Raw genomic sequence first — 21,952 nt, forward strand, 5'->3', positions numbered from 1 at the left:
TGCAGCTCGTCTCCTCCCTCCTTTCTCCAGCAGAGGAGAGAGAGAGACAGTGATTGATCTGGTGTCGAGGCTGTCGCGAGCCTCCTGCTCCTGCCGTGGTTATGAACACGAGGCGGGCTGCTCTTCATAGATTTTTAAATTAGTGTCAGCTTTGCCCCAAAGATGTGTTATTGACTGACGAAACAGAAACTGAGCCGCACACACTCAGTCCGTCCCCAGAGCTTCCCCTCGGCCTGGTAATTGAAAAAGTGTGAAGTGTGTGTGTGTGTGTGTGTGTGTGTGTGTGTGTGTGTGTGTGTGTGTGTGTGTGTGTGTGTGTGTGTGTGTGTGTGTGTGTGTGTGTGTGTGTGTGTGTGTGTGTGTGTGTGTGTGTGTGTGTGTGTGTGTGTGTGTGTGTGTGTGTGTGTGTGTGTGTGTGTGTGTGTGTGTGTGTGTGTGTGTGTGTGTGTGTGTGTGTGTGTGTGTGTGTGTGTGTGTGTGTGTGTGTGTGTGTTTTCCCGTAGAGTTACATTCAAAATAAATCTAAATTATTAGCAGGGTTACAATACATTTCAAATACAGATCGATATATTCTAAGTAGAGTAACTGCCTGACATGTCTTTGGCTTTCATGAATGCATGTACTTTTACTTTTGGTACCTGATACTCTGATAATAATTAATAAAAAGTTCGTACTTTCACTTAAGTGGCTTTTACTCACTTTTACTCCAAGTACTACCCAGGTCACAAAAATACTGCAATACATGTTCAGAATGTGCAATACGTCCGTCTCCTGTCACTCATACTTGACTGCACTTAACTCTATTTTAAATAAGACCTTGCAGTGAACTTGCGTCACGCTTTCATTCTCCAAAGAGTGCACTAGGAGGGATACCAAACTACAATAGAGCAGACCGGATTCATATTGACGTGTTGAAAACAGAAAGAAAATGCGTGTTAAGTCAAAGGGATCATTTTAAATATTTTCTTCCATGTTTTAATCTGAGGAAAGACTTTGGCCTCGCAGTGAACTTGCATTTCTGCTTGTGTCTCAGTGTGACTTTGAATGCAGGACTTAGTGTCTCAACTTTAAAGAGTCCCCTCCTGCTGATGTTCAGGTGTATATCAGTATGTAGTGTCTCTACTTTAAAGAGTCCTCTCCTGCTGATGTTCAGGTGTATATCAGTATGTAGTGTCTCTACTTTAAAGAGTCCTCTCCTGTTGATGTTCAGGTGTATATCAGTGTGTAGTGTCTCTACTTTAAAGAGTCCTCTCCTGTTGATGTTCAGGTGTATATCAGTGTGTAGTGTCTCTACTTTAAAGAGTCCTCTCCAGCTGATGTTCAGGTGTATATCAGTATGTAGTGTCTCTACTTTAAAGAGTCCTCTCCTGCTGATGTTCAGGTGTATATCAGTATGTAGTGTCTCTACTTTAAAGAGTCCTCTCCTGTTGATGTTCAGGTGTATATCAGTGTGTAGTGTCTCTACTTTAAAGAGTCCTCTCCTGTTGATGTTCAGGTGTATATCAGTGTGTAGTGTCTCTACTTTAAAGAGTCCTCTCCAGCTGATGTTCAGGTGTATATCAGTATGTAGTGTCTCTACTTTAAAGAGTCCTCTCCTGCTGATGTTCAGGTGTATATCAGTATGTAGTGTCTCTACTTTAAAGAGTCCTCTCCTGTTGATGTTCAGGTGTATATCAGTGTGTAGTGTCTCTACTTTAAAGAGTCCTCTCCAGCTGATGTTCAGGTGTATATCAGTATGTAGTGTCTCTACTTTAAAGAGTCCTCTCCTGCTGATGTTCAGGTGTATATCAGTATGTAGTGTCTCTACTTTAAAGAGTTCTCTCCTGCTGATGTTCAGGTGTATATCAGTGTGTAGTGTCTCTACTTTAAAGAGTCCTCTCCTGCTGATGTTCAGGTGTATATCAGTATGTAGTGTCTCTACTTTAAAGAGTCCTCTCCTGCTGATGTTCAGGTGTATATCAGTATGTAGTGTCTCTACTTTAAAGAGTTCTCTCCTGCTGATGTTCAGGTGTATATCAGTATGTAGTGTCTCTACTTTAAAGAGTCCTCTCCTGCTGATGTTCAGGTGTATATCAGTATGTAGTGTCTCTACTTTAAAGAGTCCCCTCCTGCTGATGTTCAGGTGTATATCAGTATGTAGTGTCTCTACTTTAAAGAGTCCTCTCCTGCTGATGTTCAGGTGTATATCAGTATGTAGTGCCTCTACTTTAAAGAGTCCTCTCCTGCTGATGTTCAGGTGTATATCAGTATGTAGTGTCTCTACTTTAAAGAGTCCTCTCCTGCTGATGTTCAGGTGTATATCAGTATGTAGTGTCTCTACTTTAAAGAGTTCTCTCCTGCTGATGTTCAGGTGTATATCAGTATGTAGTGTCTCTACTTTAAAGAGTCCTCTCCTGCTGATGTTCAGGTGTATATCAGTATGTAGTGTCTCTACTTTAAAGAGTCCCCTCCTGCTGATGTTCAGGTGTATATCAGTATGTAGTGTCTCTACTTTAAAGAGTCCTCTCCTGCTGATGTTCAGGTGTATATCAGTATGTAGTGCCTCTACTTTAAAGAGTCCTCTCCTGCTGATGTTCAGGTGTATATCAGTATGTAGTGTCTCTACTTTAAAGAGTCCTCTCCTGCTGATGTTCAGGTGTATATCAGTATGTAGTGCCTCTACTTTAAAGAGTCCTCTCCTGCTGATGTTCAGGTGTATATCAGTATGTAGTGTCTCTACTTTAAAGAGTCCTCTCCTGTTGATGTTCAGGTGTATATCAGTGTGTAGTGTCTCTACTTTAAAGAGTCCTCTCCAGCTGATGTTCAGGTGTATATCAGTATGTAGTGTCTCTACTTTAAAGAGTCCTCTCCTGCTGATGTTCAGGTGTATATCAGTATGTAGTGTCTCTACTTTAAAGAGTTCTCTCCTGCTGATGTTCAGGTGTATATCAGTATGTAGTGTCTCTACTTTAAAGAGTCCTCTCCTGCTGATGTTCAGGTGTATATCAGTATGTAGTGTCTCTACTTTAAAGAGTCCTCTCCTGCTGATGTTCAGGTGTATATCAGTATGTAGTGTCTCTACTTTAAAGAGTTCTCTCCTGCTGATGTTCAGGTGTATATCAGTATGTAGTGTCTCTACTTTAAAGAGTCCTCTCCTGCTGATGTTCAGGTGTATATCAGTATGTAGTGTCTCTACTTTAAAGAGTCCCCTCCTGCTGATGTTCAGGTGTATATCAGTATGTAGTGTCTCTACTTTAAAGAGTCCTCTCCTGCTGATGTTCAGGTGTATATCAGTATGTAGTGCCTCTACTTTAAAGAGTCCTCTCCTGCTGATGTTCAGGTGTATATCAGTATGTAGTGTCTCTACTTTAAAGAGTCCTCTCCTGCTGATGTTCAGGTGTATATCAGTATGTAGTGTCTCTACTTTAAAGAGTTCTCTCCTGCTGATGTTCAGGTGTATATCAGTATGTAGTGTCTCTACTTTAAAGAGTCCTCTCCTGCTGATGTTCAGGTGTATATCAGTATGTAGTGTCTCTACTTTAAAGAGTCCCCTCCTGCTGATGTTCAGGTGTATATCAGTATGTAGTGTCTCTACTTTAAAGAGTCCTCTCCTGCTGATGTTCAGGTGTATATCAGTATGTAGTGCCTCTACTTTAAAGAGTCCTCTCCTGCTGATGTTCAGGTGTATATCAGTATGTAGTGTCTCTACTTTAAAGAGTCCTCTCCTGCTGATGTTCAGGTGTATATCAGTATGTAGTGTCTCTACTTTAAAGAGTCCTCTCCTGCTGATGTTCAGGTGTATATCAGTATGTAGTGTCTCTACTTTAAAGAGTCCTCTCCTGCTGATGTTCAGCTGTATATCAGCATGTAGTGTATCTACTTTAAAGAGTCCTCTCCTGCTGATGTCCATCTCCTTTATTGTTAATAAAGCATATAGAGTACTCATGGCTGAAACCCATGATTATATCAAACAGATTCTACACCATCATCCCCGGCGCCATCTCTCACTAACCTCCTGATTTCTCCTCAGGCTCGGACATGGCCCTCTTCTGCCTGCTGTGTGGGAAACGCTTCCAGGCGCAGCCGGCGCTCCAGCAGCACATGGAGGTCCACGCGGGGGTCCGCAGCTACATCTGCAGCGAGTGCAACCGCACCTTCCCCAGCCACACGGCACTCAAACGCCACATACGCTCTCACACAGGTCAGTGAACGCACCTCAGGCCCAATCATACCTGTCGAAAGTCAAACTGCTGCCGAGGCAACAGGTATCTGATGTTACAGTAAAGTAACTAAAATGTTCTTAACTTTGACAAACCATCACATTAATCATATTTTAAGTATACGTTTTATTTCGGTATTGAATCGTAGGTCAGTGAACGCACCCTTGAGCAAGGCACCGGACATCATGCATAATAAATGCTGATGATATAAAAGATAAATAATTTTGAAATTTATTTAAATATGATGCTTCAACAATGCAAAATACAAAATAAGACATGAAAGGAATTAAATAAATGAAAAATAGTTAAAGGTTAGGTAAACTCTGGCCCTCATCCAGGATTGTCTTTGACGAATATTCCTCACAAATGAATGTTGTTATTTAAGGACATGCGAGGCAATGCTGCTCCTCTCCTCTGCTGCTGGAGCGCAGAATACACCGCAGTAAATCAGGTCAATGCAACGCAGTTTATTTACAGAGGACTTTTATTTATTCATACGCCCCCCCCCCCCAGTCCACTCGTAACTCTCTCGGTGATGCTACTCAGAAATCAGAGTCAGTGCAGTCAAAAGCATATCTTTGAGATGTAGTGTACTCCACTCCACTTCAGAGGTACATGGTGTACTTTCCCTCCACTACACGTATTAATATCTTTAGTTACTTCACAGATGTGGATAAATGATGTGAAATATAATCAAGTGTTAAATCAGACTTTAGTTCCACCTGGAGTAAGTCCACCAGCTACCCTGCAGTCTACAAAGTACTTCAGACTAGCTGCACCTTCACCAGCTACCCTGCAGTCTTCATTTCATTTCATTTCAAACCTTTATTTAACCAGATTGGTCCCATTGAGATCATAGATCTCTTTTTCAAGGGAGACCTGCAAAAGTCTACAAAGTACTTCAGACTAGCTGCACCTTCACCAGCTACCCTGCAGTCTACAAAGTACTTCAGACTAGCTGCACCTTCACCAGCTACCCTGCAGTCTACAAAGTACTTCAGACTAGCTGCACCTTCACCAGCTTTGAGAACACTTTCATGATCAATCATTATAAAACATATATATATATTATTCTGAAATGGACCAATCTGCACAACGACTACTTTCACCGTCTTTCACTATATTTAGATGAGAATACTTTTCTACTGTCACTTGAGGAACATTTTGAATGAGGACTTTTATTGAAACAGAGTATTCCTACACTCTGATACTTCTACTTTTACTCAAGTACAAGATCTGAGTACTTCTACTTTTACTCAAGTACAGGATCTGAGTCCTTGTTCCACCTCTGCTGACACAGCACTTGAGTAAGTAGCGTGGCTTCTTCCCCCGCGCGTCTCCAGGTGAACTTATCATGGAGTTTGGAACTATGGTTACCAGCAGAGTTTACTGTCAATGCGATTAGGAACATCAAAGTGTCTGAGGAGCATCATGCCTCCTCCTCCTCTATATGTGTTATATGGAGGATGGAGGGGGGTACATTAGGACCTATTTCTGGCTCCGTGCTGGCAGGGCGAGTGTCTGACTTTATAATCCCCCGACAAAAGACCACACATCATTTTTAAACGATTTGCCTCTGCGCCGCTGCCTCTTTGTGGTTCAACACGAGGCTCAGAGACTCAGACCAGGTGACATGTACACCGGGGGGGGGGGGGGGGCTTTAAATCCCTTCAAATGACTAGTTACCTGTGAACAAGGTAATCTGAGAATCACAATATAGAAGTAACCTGATGTCCTCAATATCAAATGCAATGAAAGAAAACAACAATTAGATGTGTTTTACCAAAGTGAAGTCGGGTTTCATGACAGTTGCTACATTTTTAGAAGTAAAAAAATATATAAATATCTATATAAAAAGTCTACTTAAATAGTTATGTAAAAATGTGAAAAAATAAATAAATAAAATGTGTATAATTAAAATAATTAAATAATATTATAAATATTTTTTTTAGACATTTGTAATCATTAAAAATAATTAATTAATAATTAATTAATAAAATACTAAAATACAATTGCACAATTAAATAAATAAATGAATATAGATATTTAAATACGAAATGATGATATGACCTTCACATATTTATATTATTGTAAACGTTGTATTTGTATATATGTTGTATTACGTACAGAGATATCCAAAACATAACATCATGTGATATGATAAAGAGCTTAACATGGCCTGCTTTATGACCTGGTACTGAGACACTAGAGTAACGTCAAATAAAGATATTAAAATAAGACGTGATGATACTGTCTGACCTTCACATACGTTTTTTAAGAAATATTAAAATATTAATCTTTTTATATTTAAATGTATTGGAGAATAAGTATGAAGTAGAGAAAATAAAAATGGTGGCTAATACTTGAGTAAATGTACTTTTCACTGTGCACCAGCCGCTCTGCCCTCCCCTCACACGCACGCACACACACGCATGCACGCGCGCACACACACACACACACACACACACACAGAGTGAGAGTAATGGTGTTTCCTCCTGACGTGTAAATCGGCCGCCTGCTCTCATCTCTCTGCTTTCGTTTCAAATATTTATCCGTGAGCCGGTGAGCTAAATCTGCTCTGACAGAGAGAGAGGCTGTTATTTAAGGTCGCAGACGGGGGGAGGGGGGGAGAGAGAGCATCATCCCTCCCTCGCTGCTGAAATGGGATTCATTTCCATGTGTTCATATTCTGACAGGGTTTTTTTCTTCTCGCTGTGAACACAAATACAAATACAGGCGGTGAAAATGCTGCAGTACTACAGTATTTCTCGAGTACTGATACGTGTACTTTACTAGTAGAGTACTTCAATTAACTGCTACTGTTCTTCATGTCTGCATTTCAAAGACACGTATTGCACCTTTTACCCTGCTGCATTTAAGATAAGATAAGATGAACCTTTATTAATCCCCGAGGGGAAATTCAGTTGTACAAAGCAGCAACAAGGTAAGCGTGAAAAAACAGGACATCAAAACAATTTTTTAAATGATAATAATAATAAAAGACTATAACATTTATCAAATAAAAAGTACAAGACATTTTTTTTTTGATGATCACTATGAGAATCGAGATTCTGAAAAACCATATGATGTATAACTGACAAAAAAAAGGTTGAAATAAAACTGAATTCGTCGTTAAAAAAAATTAGAAATATATAATAATAAGATAAATTAAAAAATGACCCTCTGGGATTAGATACGGTTTTTTGATAGATTGATGGACATTAACAAGCTACAGCAGGGGGGTCAAACTCAATTTCATCGCGGGCCACATCAGCATTATGGTTGCACTCAAAGGGCCGGTTGTAACTTTAAGACTATATAAAAATACATGTTTAAATATTTAATATATATAACATAATGTATTATATTTAGGGCTGTCAAACGATTAAACATTTTAATCAGATTAATCACAGCTTAAAAATTAATTAATCATGATTAATCACCATTCGAACTATGTCCAAAATATGTCATTTATTTATGTATATTGTTGGGAATGGAAAGATAAATGAAAGCAGGCGGATATATCCATTTCACATACAGTATCTATGTTTATTATAACATTTTTCTACGTGTCAAAATGAAAGACAACCCACACACCTGTCAATCATCAATCCGTGGGGTCTTAATTCATTACGTGTTGATTTCTATCAACGGGGGAGTACTTCAGGAAAGTCGACAGAGGGGGGCTAGTGGAGTACTTCGTGACCACGGAGTGTGAACGTTGTGATCAGCTGTTTTAGCGCAGTTCTCCAGTGAAGGGGGAGTCTCCCTCCGCAGCCGGTTGGCGTAGTTTTGGCACAGTTCCGTTGTACAGACCGACGTTAACAGCAGCCCTGTCTGTGCACACGGAGACCGACTCTGTCGTCCGGTGATCTAACCGCCTTCTGGAAAAGCTTCACAAGTACGTCGGTACGCAAATGCGCTTTGTGACACAAGTGACGGTGCGCATTTCAGATTACGCACATAACCTGCGTACCAGTTATGTGCACCCCTGTACCAGAGCCATATTATTACTATTATATGGCTCTGCCCTGTACTACAGCAAGAGTATTCTCCGTCGGGACTTCCTGCAACAACACCACGCCGTTATCAAAGATGTTCTATTGAGAAGACGATCACTACGTGACAAAAGTTTTCAAAACCGTGGCTCCTGAAATCAATCTTACTAACTGCTGTCTGTGCAATTTACTCCGCGAGTTGGCAGACTTTATTTTGCTTACTTTAACATCATTTTTCATGGTGGGGCTAAGCCATTTCTTGGTATGGGTGTAGCCTACCCCAGCCATACCCTGGCGCTGCCACTAATGGCATGTATGGGGCGGGCCATTCTGCACATGCGTTAAATATTTTAACGCAATTAATTCAATTAATTAATTACCGCCGTTAACGCGATAATTTTGACAGCACTAATTATATTACATGATTGCCTCCGCATTGGATTATTTTCAGATATGGTAATAACGTCATTATTAACTACGTCTGAAAGCAGAAGTCTAGGGCAAATAATTGCAAGTCTCTTCGGTGAGAATGTCACAAAATGATTTAAAAATAAAAGCCAAATTCTGGGAAAACAAAAAAAAGTAACATTTTGAGAAAAAGGCAAATTTGAAGAAAAAAAGGCAAATTTGAGATGCATTGTGGGACATGTAGTTTATGGGAAACGTGCTTCTGTAAAGTAGCATGTAACCATAAAATAAACATATTATATTCTTTGCAAGCTCTTGTGGGGCTGCATAAAATGAAGTTGCGGGCCGGATTTGGCCCCCGGGCCTTGAGTTTGACACCCTTGAGCTACAGGAAAAGCAGTTCCTTTAGCAGCTGCAATGTTAGGATAGGATAAGATGTACTTTGCAGCATAATACTTAAGTAGAAATTAAAAGAGTAGAAATGAACAATTCTAAAACGTAAACATCTCAAAATAGAAATAAAACAGAAATTATTCCAGTCAACCAAAGAGAAGCTTTGGAGCAGCCGTAGGGGCTTGTTTTAAAGAGACATTGCACATTATTGCATCTACATATTTCTCTCCGAAATGGACCGTGCACATTTGATACTTTTGTCGTTAATACTTTTCTTAGGTTAGATTTTGAATCCAACGTATTTCCTCCACATATGCTCGCCGCACTGTTTATCACACAAACACATGTTGATCTTCCTGCAGGTGAGTCAATGTAAGTGAGAGAATAACAACATCTCCGTCTTCACCCCTGACTTAATGCACAGGCGGCGTTTTATTTATACACATCTCAGTTATTGGATGGATCCCCAGTCTCTTGTATCAACTGACAAACACATCGCAGCAAAAAGCACTTTTATGGGCGTTCATTACGTGCGCCTCATTTTACCTGTCGGCTGCCTTATCTCCTGGAAGCAGCCTCGCCGACACTGCATCAACATTTAGGAGGGAAAAAACACATTTAATGGTGTTTATTTCCGCGTTTAATCACACCATCGCTGCTTCACTGCACCGCTGTTAGCCCTCCACCGGCAGATCACTCTCTTTATGTCCTCGTTGCGTGATATGTGCAAGAGCTGGGTGATGTCAAAGCTTGAAATAGAGGTGGGTGGAGGGCTCAGACATGAAGGTATTTCATTTAAAAACATCCCTAAGCTTAAAAAAAAGTCAATATTTGCATTTAAAGTAGATATTTCGTCAAGTCTAACAAGCAGAAATAAGTGTTTGCAATTCAGGCAACATCTCTCTTGTAGCTTCCGACCAAGACTTCGATTTTTGAAAGGATTGTCAGAAAATAAATACGGTGTATTCAGACCAGGCTCCGGGAGTAACAGATTACATGTAACTGGATTATTATTATTATATGTAGAAACCTGAATATGCTTTATTTCTATTGTGATACTCAGACTAGATTACATTTGTTGACAGGAAACTAGTAATTGTAACGGGAAACACACAATGTGGGTTTAACAGCTGTCACCACAAAAAAACAAACAAACAACACACACACACACACAAACACACACAACACACAACAAAACACAAAACACACAACAACACTCTCGACAGACAGATTCATTAATATTGTTGTTTTTGTGGTGGTGTGTGGTGTGTGTGTGTGTGTGGTGTGTGTGTGTGTGTGTGTGTGGTGTGTGTGTGTGGTGTGTGTGTGTGGTGTGTGTGTGGTGTGTGTGTGTTGTGTGTGTGTGTGGTGTGTGTGGGTGTGTGTGTGTGTGTGTGTGTGGTGTGTGTGTGTGTGTGAAACCCGGAGCCAATTTGCTGTCTGCGGCCGTGTTTTGTGTTCGCAGCTGTATTTGATGGCGCTGCAGCCAGAGAGAGAGAGAGAGTGATGGAGCTGGTGATTTACAGCCTCTTACCGTATATAATGCACACACACACATGAACACACACTCCACAGGCCTAAGGGGAGTCAGGCGAGGTGTTGGGGGGGGGGGGGTCAGGAGACGCAGGTGGTGATGCTCGGGGGCACCCAGGGGTCCGATCACCAGGCTGTGGTCCTCATCTGCCATGTGGGCACAAGAGGGAAAAGTCAATTTACTCGTACTTGAATTTACTTGAGTATTCCTGTATATTTATCTGAGAGAGGAAGAGGAAGATGTTGCATTACAAACATGTGATAAACCTTTAAAGAGTGCTCTCCTGCTGATGTTCAGGTGTATATCAGTATGTAGTGCCTCTACTTTAAAGAGTGCTCTCCTGCTGATGTTCAGGTGTATATCAGTATGTAGTGTCTCGACTTTAAAGAGTCCTCTCCTGCTGATGTTGAGGTGTATATCAGTATGTAGTGTCTCTACGTTAAAGAGTCCTCTCCTGCTTGATGTTCAGGTGTATATCAGTATGTAGTGCCTCTACTTTAAAGAGTGCTCTCCTGCTGATGTTCAGGTGTATATCAGTATGTAGTGTTCCTCTACTTTAAAGAGTCCTCTCCTGCTGATGTTTAGGTGTATATCAGTATGTAGTGTCTCTACTTTAAAGAGTCCTCTCCTGCTGATGTTCAGGTGTATCAGTATGTAATATCTCTACTTTAAAGAGTCCTCTCCTGCTGATGTTCAGGTGTATATCAGTATGTAGTGTCTCTACTTTAAAGAGTCCTCTCCTGCTGGTTTAGGTGTATATCAGTATGTAGTGTCTCTACTTTAAAGAGTCCTCTCCTGCTGATGTTCAGGTGTATATCAGTATGTAGTGTCTCTACTTTAAAGAGTCCTCTCCTGCTGATGTTCAAGTGTATATCAGTATATAGTGTCTCTACTTTAAAGAGTCCTCTCCTGCTGATGTTCAGGTGTATATCAGTATGTAGTGTCTCTACTTTAAAGAGTCCTCTCCTGCTGATGTTTAGGTGTATATCAGTATGTAGTGTCTCTGCTTTAAAGAGTCCTCTCCTGCTGATGTTCAGGTGTATATCAGTATGTAGTGTCTCTACTTTAAAGAGTCCTCTCCTGCTGATGTTTAGGTGTATATCAGTATGTAGTGTCTCTACTTTAAAGAGTCCTCTCCTGCTGATGTTCAGGTGTATATCAGTATGTAGTGGCTCTACTTTAAAGAGTCCCTCCTGCTGATGTTCAGGTGTATATCAGTATGTAGTGTCTCTACTTTAAAGAGTCCTCTCCTGCTGATGTTCAGGTGTATATCAGTATATAGTGTCTCTACTTTAAAGAGTCCTCTCCTGCTGATGTCCAGGTGTATATCAAGTATGTAGTGTCTCTACTTTAAAGAGTCCTCTCCTGCTGATGTTCAGGTGTATATCAGTATGTAGTGTGTCTACTTTAAAGAGTCCTCTCCTGCTGATGTTCAGGTGTATATCAGTATGTAGTGTCTCTACTTTAAAGAGTCCTCTCCTGCTGATGTTCAGGGGTATATCAGTATGTAGTGTCTCTACTTTAAAGAGTCCTCTCCTGCTGATGTTCAGGTGTATATCAGTATGTAGTGTCTCTACTTTAAAGAGTCCTCTCCTGCTGATGTCCAGGTGTATATCAGTATGTAATGTGTCGACTGTGACATGTCTCTAGAGATGTCCCGATCGGATCACGTGATTTAAAAAAAATCGGGGATCGGGAATTTTGTTTTTTTAATTTTTAAAAAAAATATATTTTTATTATTTTATTTAATGTTACAAAACAAAAATGACCATGTTCACGTCTTAAAGTCATCCTGAGGACTTAGTTTTGGTTTAAAATGACACAACATCATGTATGTGTTGCTTCTCTTGGGCTTGTTTTCAGACCTGGTTTATTTCTCTGAAATCTGGCAACAGAGTGGGCGCAGTGTCTGATAGTAGCAGTAAGCTAACGAGAGGCTACGTTCAGCTGGTGACTCGGGAGTCGGGACAGAGAAAATGTCAGGAGTTTGGAAGTATTATAAAATTGAAAGCGAAGGCAGTGTAACAGCCAGATGCAATGTTTGCAAGAAGGAGGTTCCGCGTGGTGCAAAGAACAGAGCTACGTTCATCACGACCAATCTAATACGCCACCTGAGAAACAAACACCAACAACAACACGACGAGTACACAGCGGCCACTCGGGTGACAGCACTGAAACAACCGACACTTTCAGAGACTTTCAAAAGGAAAGAGAAACTGCCCCAGAACAGAGAAAAGGCCAAAAGAATAACAGCCAGATAGCTGACTTCATCGCGTTCGATGACCAGCCGTTATCTGTTACCTTTTTTTCCTCTTAATGCATTGCATAAAGATCGGATCGGGAAGATCGGTATCGGCAGATTGTCAAAATCAAATAATCGGAATCGGATCGTGAGCAAGAAAAGATGATCGGGACATCCCTCTTTTCACCCTCCGTCTGAAACCTGAGCCCAGTCTGCTCTGATTGGTTAGCTAGCCGGCTCTGTTAGAGATGTCCCGCCCCTTAGCCTATCACGTACAATGTGTTGGAGCGCTAGCCAACACAAGCGTGAGGGTTACATAGTGATGTCACTAGGTTCGGGAGGTAAACAAAGGAAGTCCAATGGAGAATATTGTATCCGCTGCAGACCATTTACATATCACACATATACCACATAAAGCACAACAAGGGCCTCCTTTGTATTAGAATAACAAAGAAAGGAGCTCCTGCAGAGCGTGCTGCAGCAGCAGGACATTAGGCGTAAATAACTGAGAGTATTAGCGTCCCTGCCTGCCTCTGATCGGCTCTCTAATTAAAGTCAGGTGAGTCTGATTATTATTCTGAGAGCGTGTGCAGCCACTCGGTGATGGATTGTGATCTCTCTGCGGCTGAAACGCTAGAAAGAGCACAATGTCTTACAGCGGGAGCCACTGATAACTTCACGCAGACAAATAAAGACTGTCACTTTTATTGATTTTCACCCCCACACCCCCCCTCCAGCATATACACCCACACCCGCTGCTCCATCCCTGTCTGTGTTTTAACCCCCCTCCCTCCTGCACACCTCCATCCCATCAAAGCCCCCCTTTAATGGGGAGGCGTCCAACAGCAGGCACGGAAAACGTTCCTACTCTCAAAGTGCAGCGCATAGGAAGATGTTTAGGGTGGCCGAGGGGCAAACAATGGGGATGTCTTTGCTTTAACGACAGGTTTGATTTTAACCAGGCAATTCAAACATTAAAAAATAGAGACAAGGATATTAAGAAAATACAAAAATAATAGGTTGACTCCTTGTCTGTCTCTCTTGCTAAATAAACCTGCATACTGTATATACAGGCATAACATGTCATGGATGGAAAATCACTTTCAAGATACTTATCATATTCATCCGTAGTTAATCCCCCAAGTCTGATTCATAAATGTGCGTTCTGTACATACAGATATAAAATGATAAATAATGAAAAGCAATCAGGGTTTTTTTGTAGCTAGGCAAGTCAAACGCTTTTAAATAACACACGAGGCATTGAGAAAAGATAATATGAAATGAAAGGTGTCGGTCGGAAATGTCATCAACTTTTAGGAAGTGGAATACAAATTGTGATTTATTGGCAAGTTTAATTTTAACCAGACAATTCAAACATGTTTAAATAAAGGCGAAACAAAAAGGCATTAAAAAAGATAAAGGAAAGAAATAGTCCAACATGTGAGTGTCCTTTTATCCCTCTGTCTGTTTCTCCCTCCAGATAAACGTGTGTACTGTACTATCAAATGTTAAATAAAGTCAGCAGGATGGAGGTGAAATTGTCTCCTAACAGCGTGGCGGCGGCACATAACGAGAAATGCAATTTATTCGTGCGCACGTTGCTGCTCGGACAGCCACATAATGAAAGGCATAGGTCATCGACGGAGACTTAAACCTGCAGCGGCGGAGAGAAATACATTAATAAATATCCACAACATTACTCCTAACCCACGGAGGGAGAGGGGGGGGGGCTCCTTATCAAACACCAGAACACAATTAGTGTTGGAGCCTCCTGCAAATCATAATATCCCCGATCATTGACATGTGAATATCCATTACAGCCGCCCTGTGGGAGGAAGGTGAAGCGTGCCGTCACTTTCACTCTGCGGGCCACATGGGAGACTTTATCGTCTGTTGCATACATGTGAGAGCCGGAGAACACTTCTTGTAAATTAAATGATGTGTGGTTTGCAGAGATCCACGGGTATGGAAGGAAATTCATAACAAATCTATACAAATATCTGTGTCTGCTTTTAAAGAGGCTCTCTTTGGCTTGTTGGGGTTTTCTCTTCCCTGTAGTGTTGCATGTAAATCAGGGGGGGTCAAACTCAATTTCATCGCGGGGGCCACATCAGCGTTATGGTTACACTCAAAGAGCCGGTTGTAACTTTAAGACTATATAAAAATACATGTTTAAATATTTAATACATATAACATAATGTCTTATATTACATGATTGCCTCCGCATTGGATTATTATCAGATATGGTAATAACTTCATAATTAACTACGTCTGAAAGCAGAAGTCTAGCGCAAATAATTGCAAGTCTCTTCAGTGAGAATGTCACAAAATGATTTAAAAAGAAAAGCCAAATTCTGGAAAACAAAAAAAAAGTTACATTTTGAGAAAAAAGCACATTTGAGATGCATTGTGGGACATGTAGTTTATGGGCAACGTGCTTCTGTAAAGTAGCATGTAACCATACATTAAACATATTATATTCTTTGCAAGCTCTTGTGGGGCCGCATAAAATGAAGTTGCGGGCCGGATTTGGCCCCCGGGCCTTGAGTTTGACACCCCTGATGTAAATGGTCTGCAAAGCCAAACATCCCTGTGTTTCTCTCCCACACACTTGCCTGATACGCCTTCATTGGACTCCTTTGTTTACTTCCTGAACATAATGACATCACTTTGAAACATTCGCGTTTCCATTGGCTAGCGCTCCAACAAAATGTACGTGATATAAGGGCGGGGCATCTCTAAGCGGTTTGACCAATCACAACAGAGCTGTCCAGCTAACCAATCAGAGCAGATCTGGGCTCTGGTCAAAACATCTTAAAAATATAAATATTTGTTTTTATTTTAATAGAACTTAAACATTTTAACTTACTTAAATGTCAACAAATATTTTTCTCTCAAAATCCTGTTCTTATAAAAACTGTTGGCTACTTTAATTTACACCAAAACATCATATTTTATAAATTATTTTGTATTCAAATTAATCCATTTGTAACGTTACTTTATGTAATAATGAAAACATAATGAAAAACTCACTACAGTTTACTCAATGCTAGATTAAATTAGGTCTGTTCTCAACCTGTTGTCATTTACACTCACAATACTTCTGATTGTCTGTTGGAGCCATTTGCTAAATCACCCTGGTTACGTGTTACCTTAGCAGAGAGGCAGGTGTAAAATATATATTGATGTATAAACATACGTTGCCGAGGTTATCCATTAATGCCTCTGAGAGACGAGGCTGGTCAATAACACATCTCACGGCCGGTGAACAGGCATGAAAGGCGGCAATTATTCTGCACAAAGAAAAAATAACAGTGCGGGTGATTCTCAGAGAAGTAGAAAACACTTGGGGAGCATTTCTCCATAAAGAGGGACTCGACTCGAACACAGACGCCTACTCAGACAATCGGTGGCCATGTTTAGTGGCGGTTCAATTGTATTAGATATTCTACTTAACCCTCCTGGTGGTCTTCGGGTCAACTCTGTCCGATTTACTACTTTCATCAATCTTAACTTTTTAGTTTTACATTCGATTGCATTCCAGGGCTTTATGATATCCTTCACGGTAGACTTTGAACATTTCACATGGCTGATCACACTTCCATTGAGTTTTGGATGGTTTAGTGAACTTTGTAACACCATGGTGTTCCCGGTCAAAGATAAAGAAAAGGAATTAGTAACCATCCGGATCAGATAACACACACACACACACACACACACACACACACACACACACACACACACACACCACACACACCACATACACATACTCTAGATGTAACCCCCCCGTTATGTGCCCCAATCCCCCAAGTGAATCACACCTGGCACACACAACACTCACACAAACACACACACACACACACACACAACACAACACCACACACACACACACACACACACACACACACACACACACACACACACACCAGAACAATTAGAATACATTTCCCGCTCTTATGGCCCCTCCCCCACATGGATCACCCCTGGGCACTCACAATACATGTTCAGTGTCTGTTCTTTGTATATTTAACTGCAGTTGTGTCATGTGTACCAGTACTCTGATCCAATATGTACAGTTTGAAAGGGTGTCTTTAAAGGACATTTGGTGGTGATTAATGGTTTTTTTGTGTATGTATAGCAGTTTAAAAACAGGACCGGTCACATGTGACCGCGAACACCAAAGTAAGGGGAACGAAGACAACAGGAGGGGCAATACTGACTTCTTAAAATCGTTTTTTTATTTGATTTGATTACGTACAATATCGGCTTCCTAAATGTAGTGGATTAAGAGTATAAGTAGCATCAAATGGCGATACTCACTTAAAGTACGTAGAAATTGTACTTCCGATTTGTATTATTCTGGTGGTGCGAACATAAACAATCTAAGAAAATAAGTTGCAAAGTAAGTAGAAAAATAAATATATTAGGATAATAATAAATAAGTTTGTTAAGAATCAATTTAGCATTCAAAAAGGATGATAAAGACAAGTATTATTACACCAAATTAAAATGCAAACTATACAAATAACCTAAAAACTAAAAACAAAACACCTTAGGACAATGAGTATACGGCAAACTACAGTGTATTATATTTTATACAGACATGTGTGCACAAAGCAAGTGGTATACTTTGTCCTTTTTCACATGAAGTAACGTTTCCCCCCGTTTTTCCCCATCCTTGCAGCCGGGGGACCATCATACGAGTGCGAGTTCTGCGGGAGCTGCTTCCGGACGAAAGCACGCTGAAGGGGCCACAAACGCATCCACACCGGGGGAGAAGCCCTACGAATGTAACGGGCTGCGGGAAGAAGTTCAGCCTCAAGCACCAGCTGGAAACTACTACCCGCGTGCACACAGGTACGGAGAGCCAAACGCAAAGACAACTATCTGAAGAGTTCACTGATGTGTATCAACTGATGAGGATGGTCAAAGGTTTGGGAAGTGTTTGAGCGAGTTATGTGCAGGAAACATTGATTTAGGAACAGTGTATCCTTCTGCAGAACCTGGAGTTATAGTATAGGTTGCCAGATATGAGCAGAGGTTTTAGTTTTTGTGTGTTCATGGTACCAAACCTTGCAACCTTACGGCCCGTCCACACGGCGGCGCGCGTTGAAGCTTCCACGCTTCTGCCCGTTCACTTTGAATGGGGTGACGTCACAATTTGCCGAACTGCATTGTGGGAGTGTCGCTTCGCGTTGCTCGCTTCAAAAGTTGAGAAAAGTTAAACTTTTGAAGCTTCGACGGAAGCCAATCAAATCATATGCCAGTACAAGCTCTAGCCAATCAAACCACGTGCTTGTGTGTCCGGGGCGGGAGATTCATGTGATTGGTTGTTGGTCGAGCTTCAGACACGCCCACCGGCGAGCTTCAACGCACGCCGCCGTGTGGACGCTGCGTCACTGTGAATAAAGGCGAGGCGTTTACTTACAATATACATTTTCTTTTCAAGTGTTTTACAAAAAAACATTAACGTACCAGCGGCGACAGCAACCGTAGTTAAAAGATGGCAGCACTGATCGAGGTTTTCTGTAACCATCCAAAGTCTTTTGAATGTGTAATTGAACGGCTTCTGTTAAGGTAAACTGATCACACTACACTTGTAGAATATTGGAATTAGCTAGCTTGATAGGAGTTAGATGTTAGCATTTAGTTAGCACGGCTAGCTGTTTCCCACTGCTACATGCTAAGCTAGGCTTAACATTCCTGCTCCGGAGTTAGCAAACAGACAGGAAGCTGATATTAATCTCTTTGCCATCTAGAAAGAAAGTCGGTTAAAACACTTATCAAAAATCTCATTGTGTAGTTATTTTATGAATGCAGCAAAAGTCAAGTATTCTGTCAATAATGTCGATATAAATAATTTTTCTTCATATCGCCTAGTCCTGTGTTAGGGTTTTTATCTCTGAAATATCACTATTGTCACCCTCCTAAGAGATACAGTATATACAGCGGTACCAATAACACTTGATATCAGTCAGAAATCAGCCCATTCTTCCACTTCTCCTAATTTGATTTGAGTGCAACCTTCTATCTCATAGCAACCACGTCCAAACACATTAATGCACCTTCGTAGGAAATCCTCGTTGCAAAGCCCAGATGAATATCTTTGTTGCTGCGATACAGTAGACGAATGTCTCCGAAGACTCTGTATTGATCTCAGTATATTTAGAGCCCCATAAAGATGTTGACACAGTGATAAGCCGGCTGCCCTGGAGAACGAGTGCAGACTGAGCGAGGATATCAAGCGATTCTCCCCAGAATGGCACCCAGCCAAGGCTTTATGCTTCCTCGCCGTCTCTTTTCTCTCACACACACACACACACACACATCTCCCATTCAATAAGCCAGCTGTTAAGCCACACTATCAAGGCAGCCTGTCCAATAATTGGCTCCCCCCCCGTCCACCCTTTTCCCCTTTTGTGTGGGGAGGGGGGCTTTGCGTTAAGCCGCAGAAGCAACAGCAGATAACAAGAGCAAGTGACAAGCTCACAGTCAAAGGCCACCTCGCACAAAAGGGAGCTGCTTGATGAATCATCGACATTGGCAACATAACCGCCCCTTCCTTCGTCTCTCCACACATCCCAAATGCCAATGTCGGATCAATACCCGGCCTCATTTGCAATTCATTATTAGCTGCTTATTTGCGGCGACCCTATTTACAGTCCGGTTATCAATAGCAACAGAAAGAAGGTGGTCCGCGCTGTTTCAATGCAACACGACGACTTTCAAGACGTGTTTACGCCTATTGGCTGAATGGAAGCGACACGAATGCATCTTTAAGTCGTTGTTGCCTGCGATACAGTTGATGAATATCTCCCGAAGACTCTGTATTGATCTCAGTATTCTTAGAGCGAGGCAATGCAGGTGTCCACGCTGTTTCAATGCAACACATGACGACCCACAACGCGGGTGTTTACGCCTATGGGCTGAATGGAGACTGGATTATTGCAGCTTTCTGTCGTAGGGAATCCTTGTTGCAAAGCCGAGATGAGTATCTGTGTTGCTGCGATACGGTCGTTAATACTTTAATGGTCAGATCCATGTGTAACATCAACAGACAAATATCAAGACACGATACATGCGAAACAAACAACAAACATTTAACATAACGGCACAATCGCTGAGAGAAACCTGCTCAAAGTGCATCTGATCCGGGATCAGCTCTGAGAGGACCGACTGGAGCACAAAGGATGCTTCAGTCTGACTTTATTGAATCTCCATTAGATGGTAGCAGTCCATATTCTCTGTTCAACATGCTTTGGGTCCCAGATGATGTTGTTGGACAGCATTATGGTATGCCAAGTCATTAAGTCTCTGACAGGGTTGACCTGAGCAGATACAGCAGACTTAGAGCGAGGTAATGCAGGTGTCCACGCCGTTTCAATGCAAACACGTGACGACCCACAACCGGGTGTTTACTCTATTGGCTGAATGGAGACGTAGCCGAGGCCAAGGTTAACCCTGTTGATCCAAAAAGGACAGGCACGAGTTTGCCAGTGTTCTAGTCGGCACACAAACCCGAGCCTCCAGCCGAAAGGTGACAGCGAGCGAGGCTAGATCACATCCGACAGCTCATTTCAAATGCCATTGGGGAAAAGGTCAGCATTTACATGTCTAATTTGCCGTCTGCCCGGCTTGAGCGCTGGTGGGTTATTCCCCGCCATCACTCAAATCATTAGCACATTTAGGACGGCTGCTGCTGTTGCTGAATTGAAATGTCCTTTTTGTTCCTAATATGGCAGCCCCCCCACAGCAAGAAGGCAGTGCCACGCTTTGATTTATGACACCTCCAGGAGATCTCATGAAGGGAGCGGGCGTTTTGTGTAATGTGCCAGATTGATTAAATGTGGCTTTAAAAAGGAATGGCAGATATTTAAACATCACATATTCGAGGGGGTTTAGCACATTTAGATGTTGTGTTTATTCCTCATCTCAGTCACTGCAGGTTGTGTGAGTATTAACATATTTATTGCACTAGGGATGTGCTTGTGCCACTGAATTTGAATATTTGTCGTGAGTCTATACAAGCGTTAACGGTAGCAACTCTACAGTTTACGCACGGCGAAAACTGCCGTGAAAATGCGATGTCCGTAATATAGTCGGAACCCAATTGAACGCTTTGGAAACAAGTCATAGTTCAGATTGGCCAACACGAATAGTTGTTTTGTTCGCTCTGGGCACCTGTACCGTAGCTGTCGAGATGATTGTGTGCCATGTTTAACACACACATCCTTATTATGTTCTACGGTAATGGCCATGGACAGCGCGCTGAAAGGAAACATCCCAAAGTGGCTGTTACGAATGTTGACACACTGTTGATTTGTATTGGTATTAGTACTTTTACGGCTCAGCGAAGGCACTTTCTGTTATCCACAGCTTTCTACAGACACGCTGATCAGAATAGCCTCACAAGCGGCAGCACAGCAAAACACACGCCAAGCATGAAGAAGAGTTGGTGAAACGCCCTTGGGTTTATGAAAGGCACTGTTGAAATGTATGTTATTTGTATTATTATTATGGGTTGGCGAGATAATTGAAACTTAGGCGTAAGGCGTAACCGTTGTCTCCGACCCCCTCTTTATCATGGACAGAGGTTGGAAGTAGTGGAGTACAATTACTTTATTACTGTACTTAAGTGCATTGTTCTGGTACCACTGCTTTACTCCACTACCTATTTGAACACAAATACCTGTACTTTCTACTTCTTACATGTTGAACACAAATACCTGTACTTTCTACTTCTTACATGTTGAACTCAAATACCTGTACTTTCTACTTCTCACATGTTGAACTCAAATACCTGTACTTTCTACTTCTTACATGTTGAACACAAATACCTGTACTTTCTACTTCTTACATGTTGAACACAAATACCTGTACTTTCTACTTCTTACATGTTGAACTCAAATACCTGTACTTTCTACTTCTACATGTTGAACACAAATACCTGTACTTTCTACTTCTTACATGTTGAACCAAATACCTGTACTTTCTACTTCTTACATGTTGAACTCAAATACCTGTACTTTCTACTTCTTACATGTTGAACTCAAATACCTGTACTTTCTACTACTCTACATGTTGAACCAAATACCTGTACTTCTCTACTTCTTACATGTTGAACTCAAATACCTGTACTTTCTACTTCTTACATGTTGAACTCAAATACCTGTACTTT

General features: G+C 41.4%; 1 protein-coding gene across 1 annotated transcript in view; it reads left to right on the plus strand.

Moving 5' to 3' along the window:
• LOC117458565 (zinc finger and BTB domain-containing protein 16-A-like) overlaps positions 1 to 21,952 on the plus strand; it is an 81,518-nt gene that overhangs the window by 50,704 nt on the left and 8,862 nt on the right. Inside the window, 4 exon segments of the mRNA XM_034099140.2 lie at positions 4,010 to 4,180; positions 17,459 to 17,544; positions 17,546 to 17,569; positions 17,571 to 17,631. Of these exon segments, the coding sequence (XP_033955031.1) occupies positions 4,010 to 4,180; positions 17,459 to 17,544; positions 17,546 to 17,569; positions 17,571 to 17,631 (342 nt within the window).

This window comes from Pseudochaenichthys georgianus, chromosome 14 (assembly GCF_902827115.2).
Source record: "Pseudochaenichthys georgianus chromosome 14, fPseGeo1.2, whole genome shotgun sequence".
NCBI lineage: Eukaryota > Metazoa > Chordata > Actinopteri > Perciformes > Channichthyidae > Pseudochaenichthys > Pseudochaenichthys georgianus.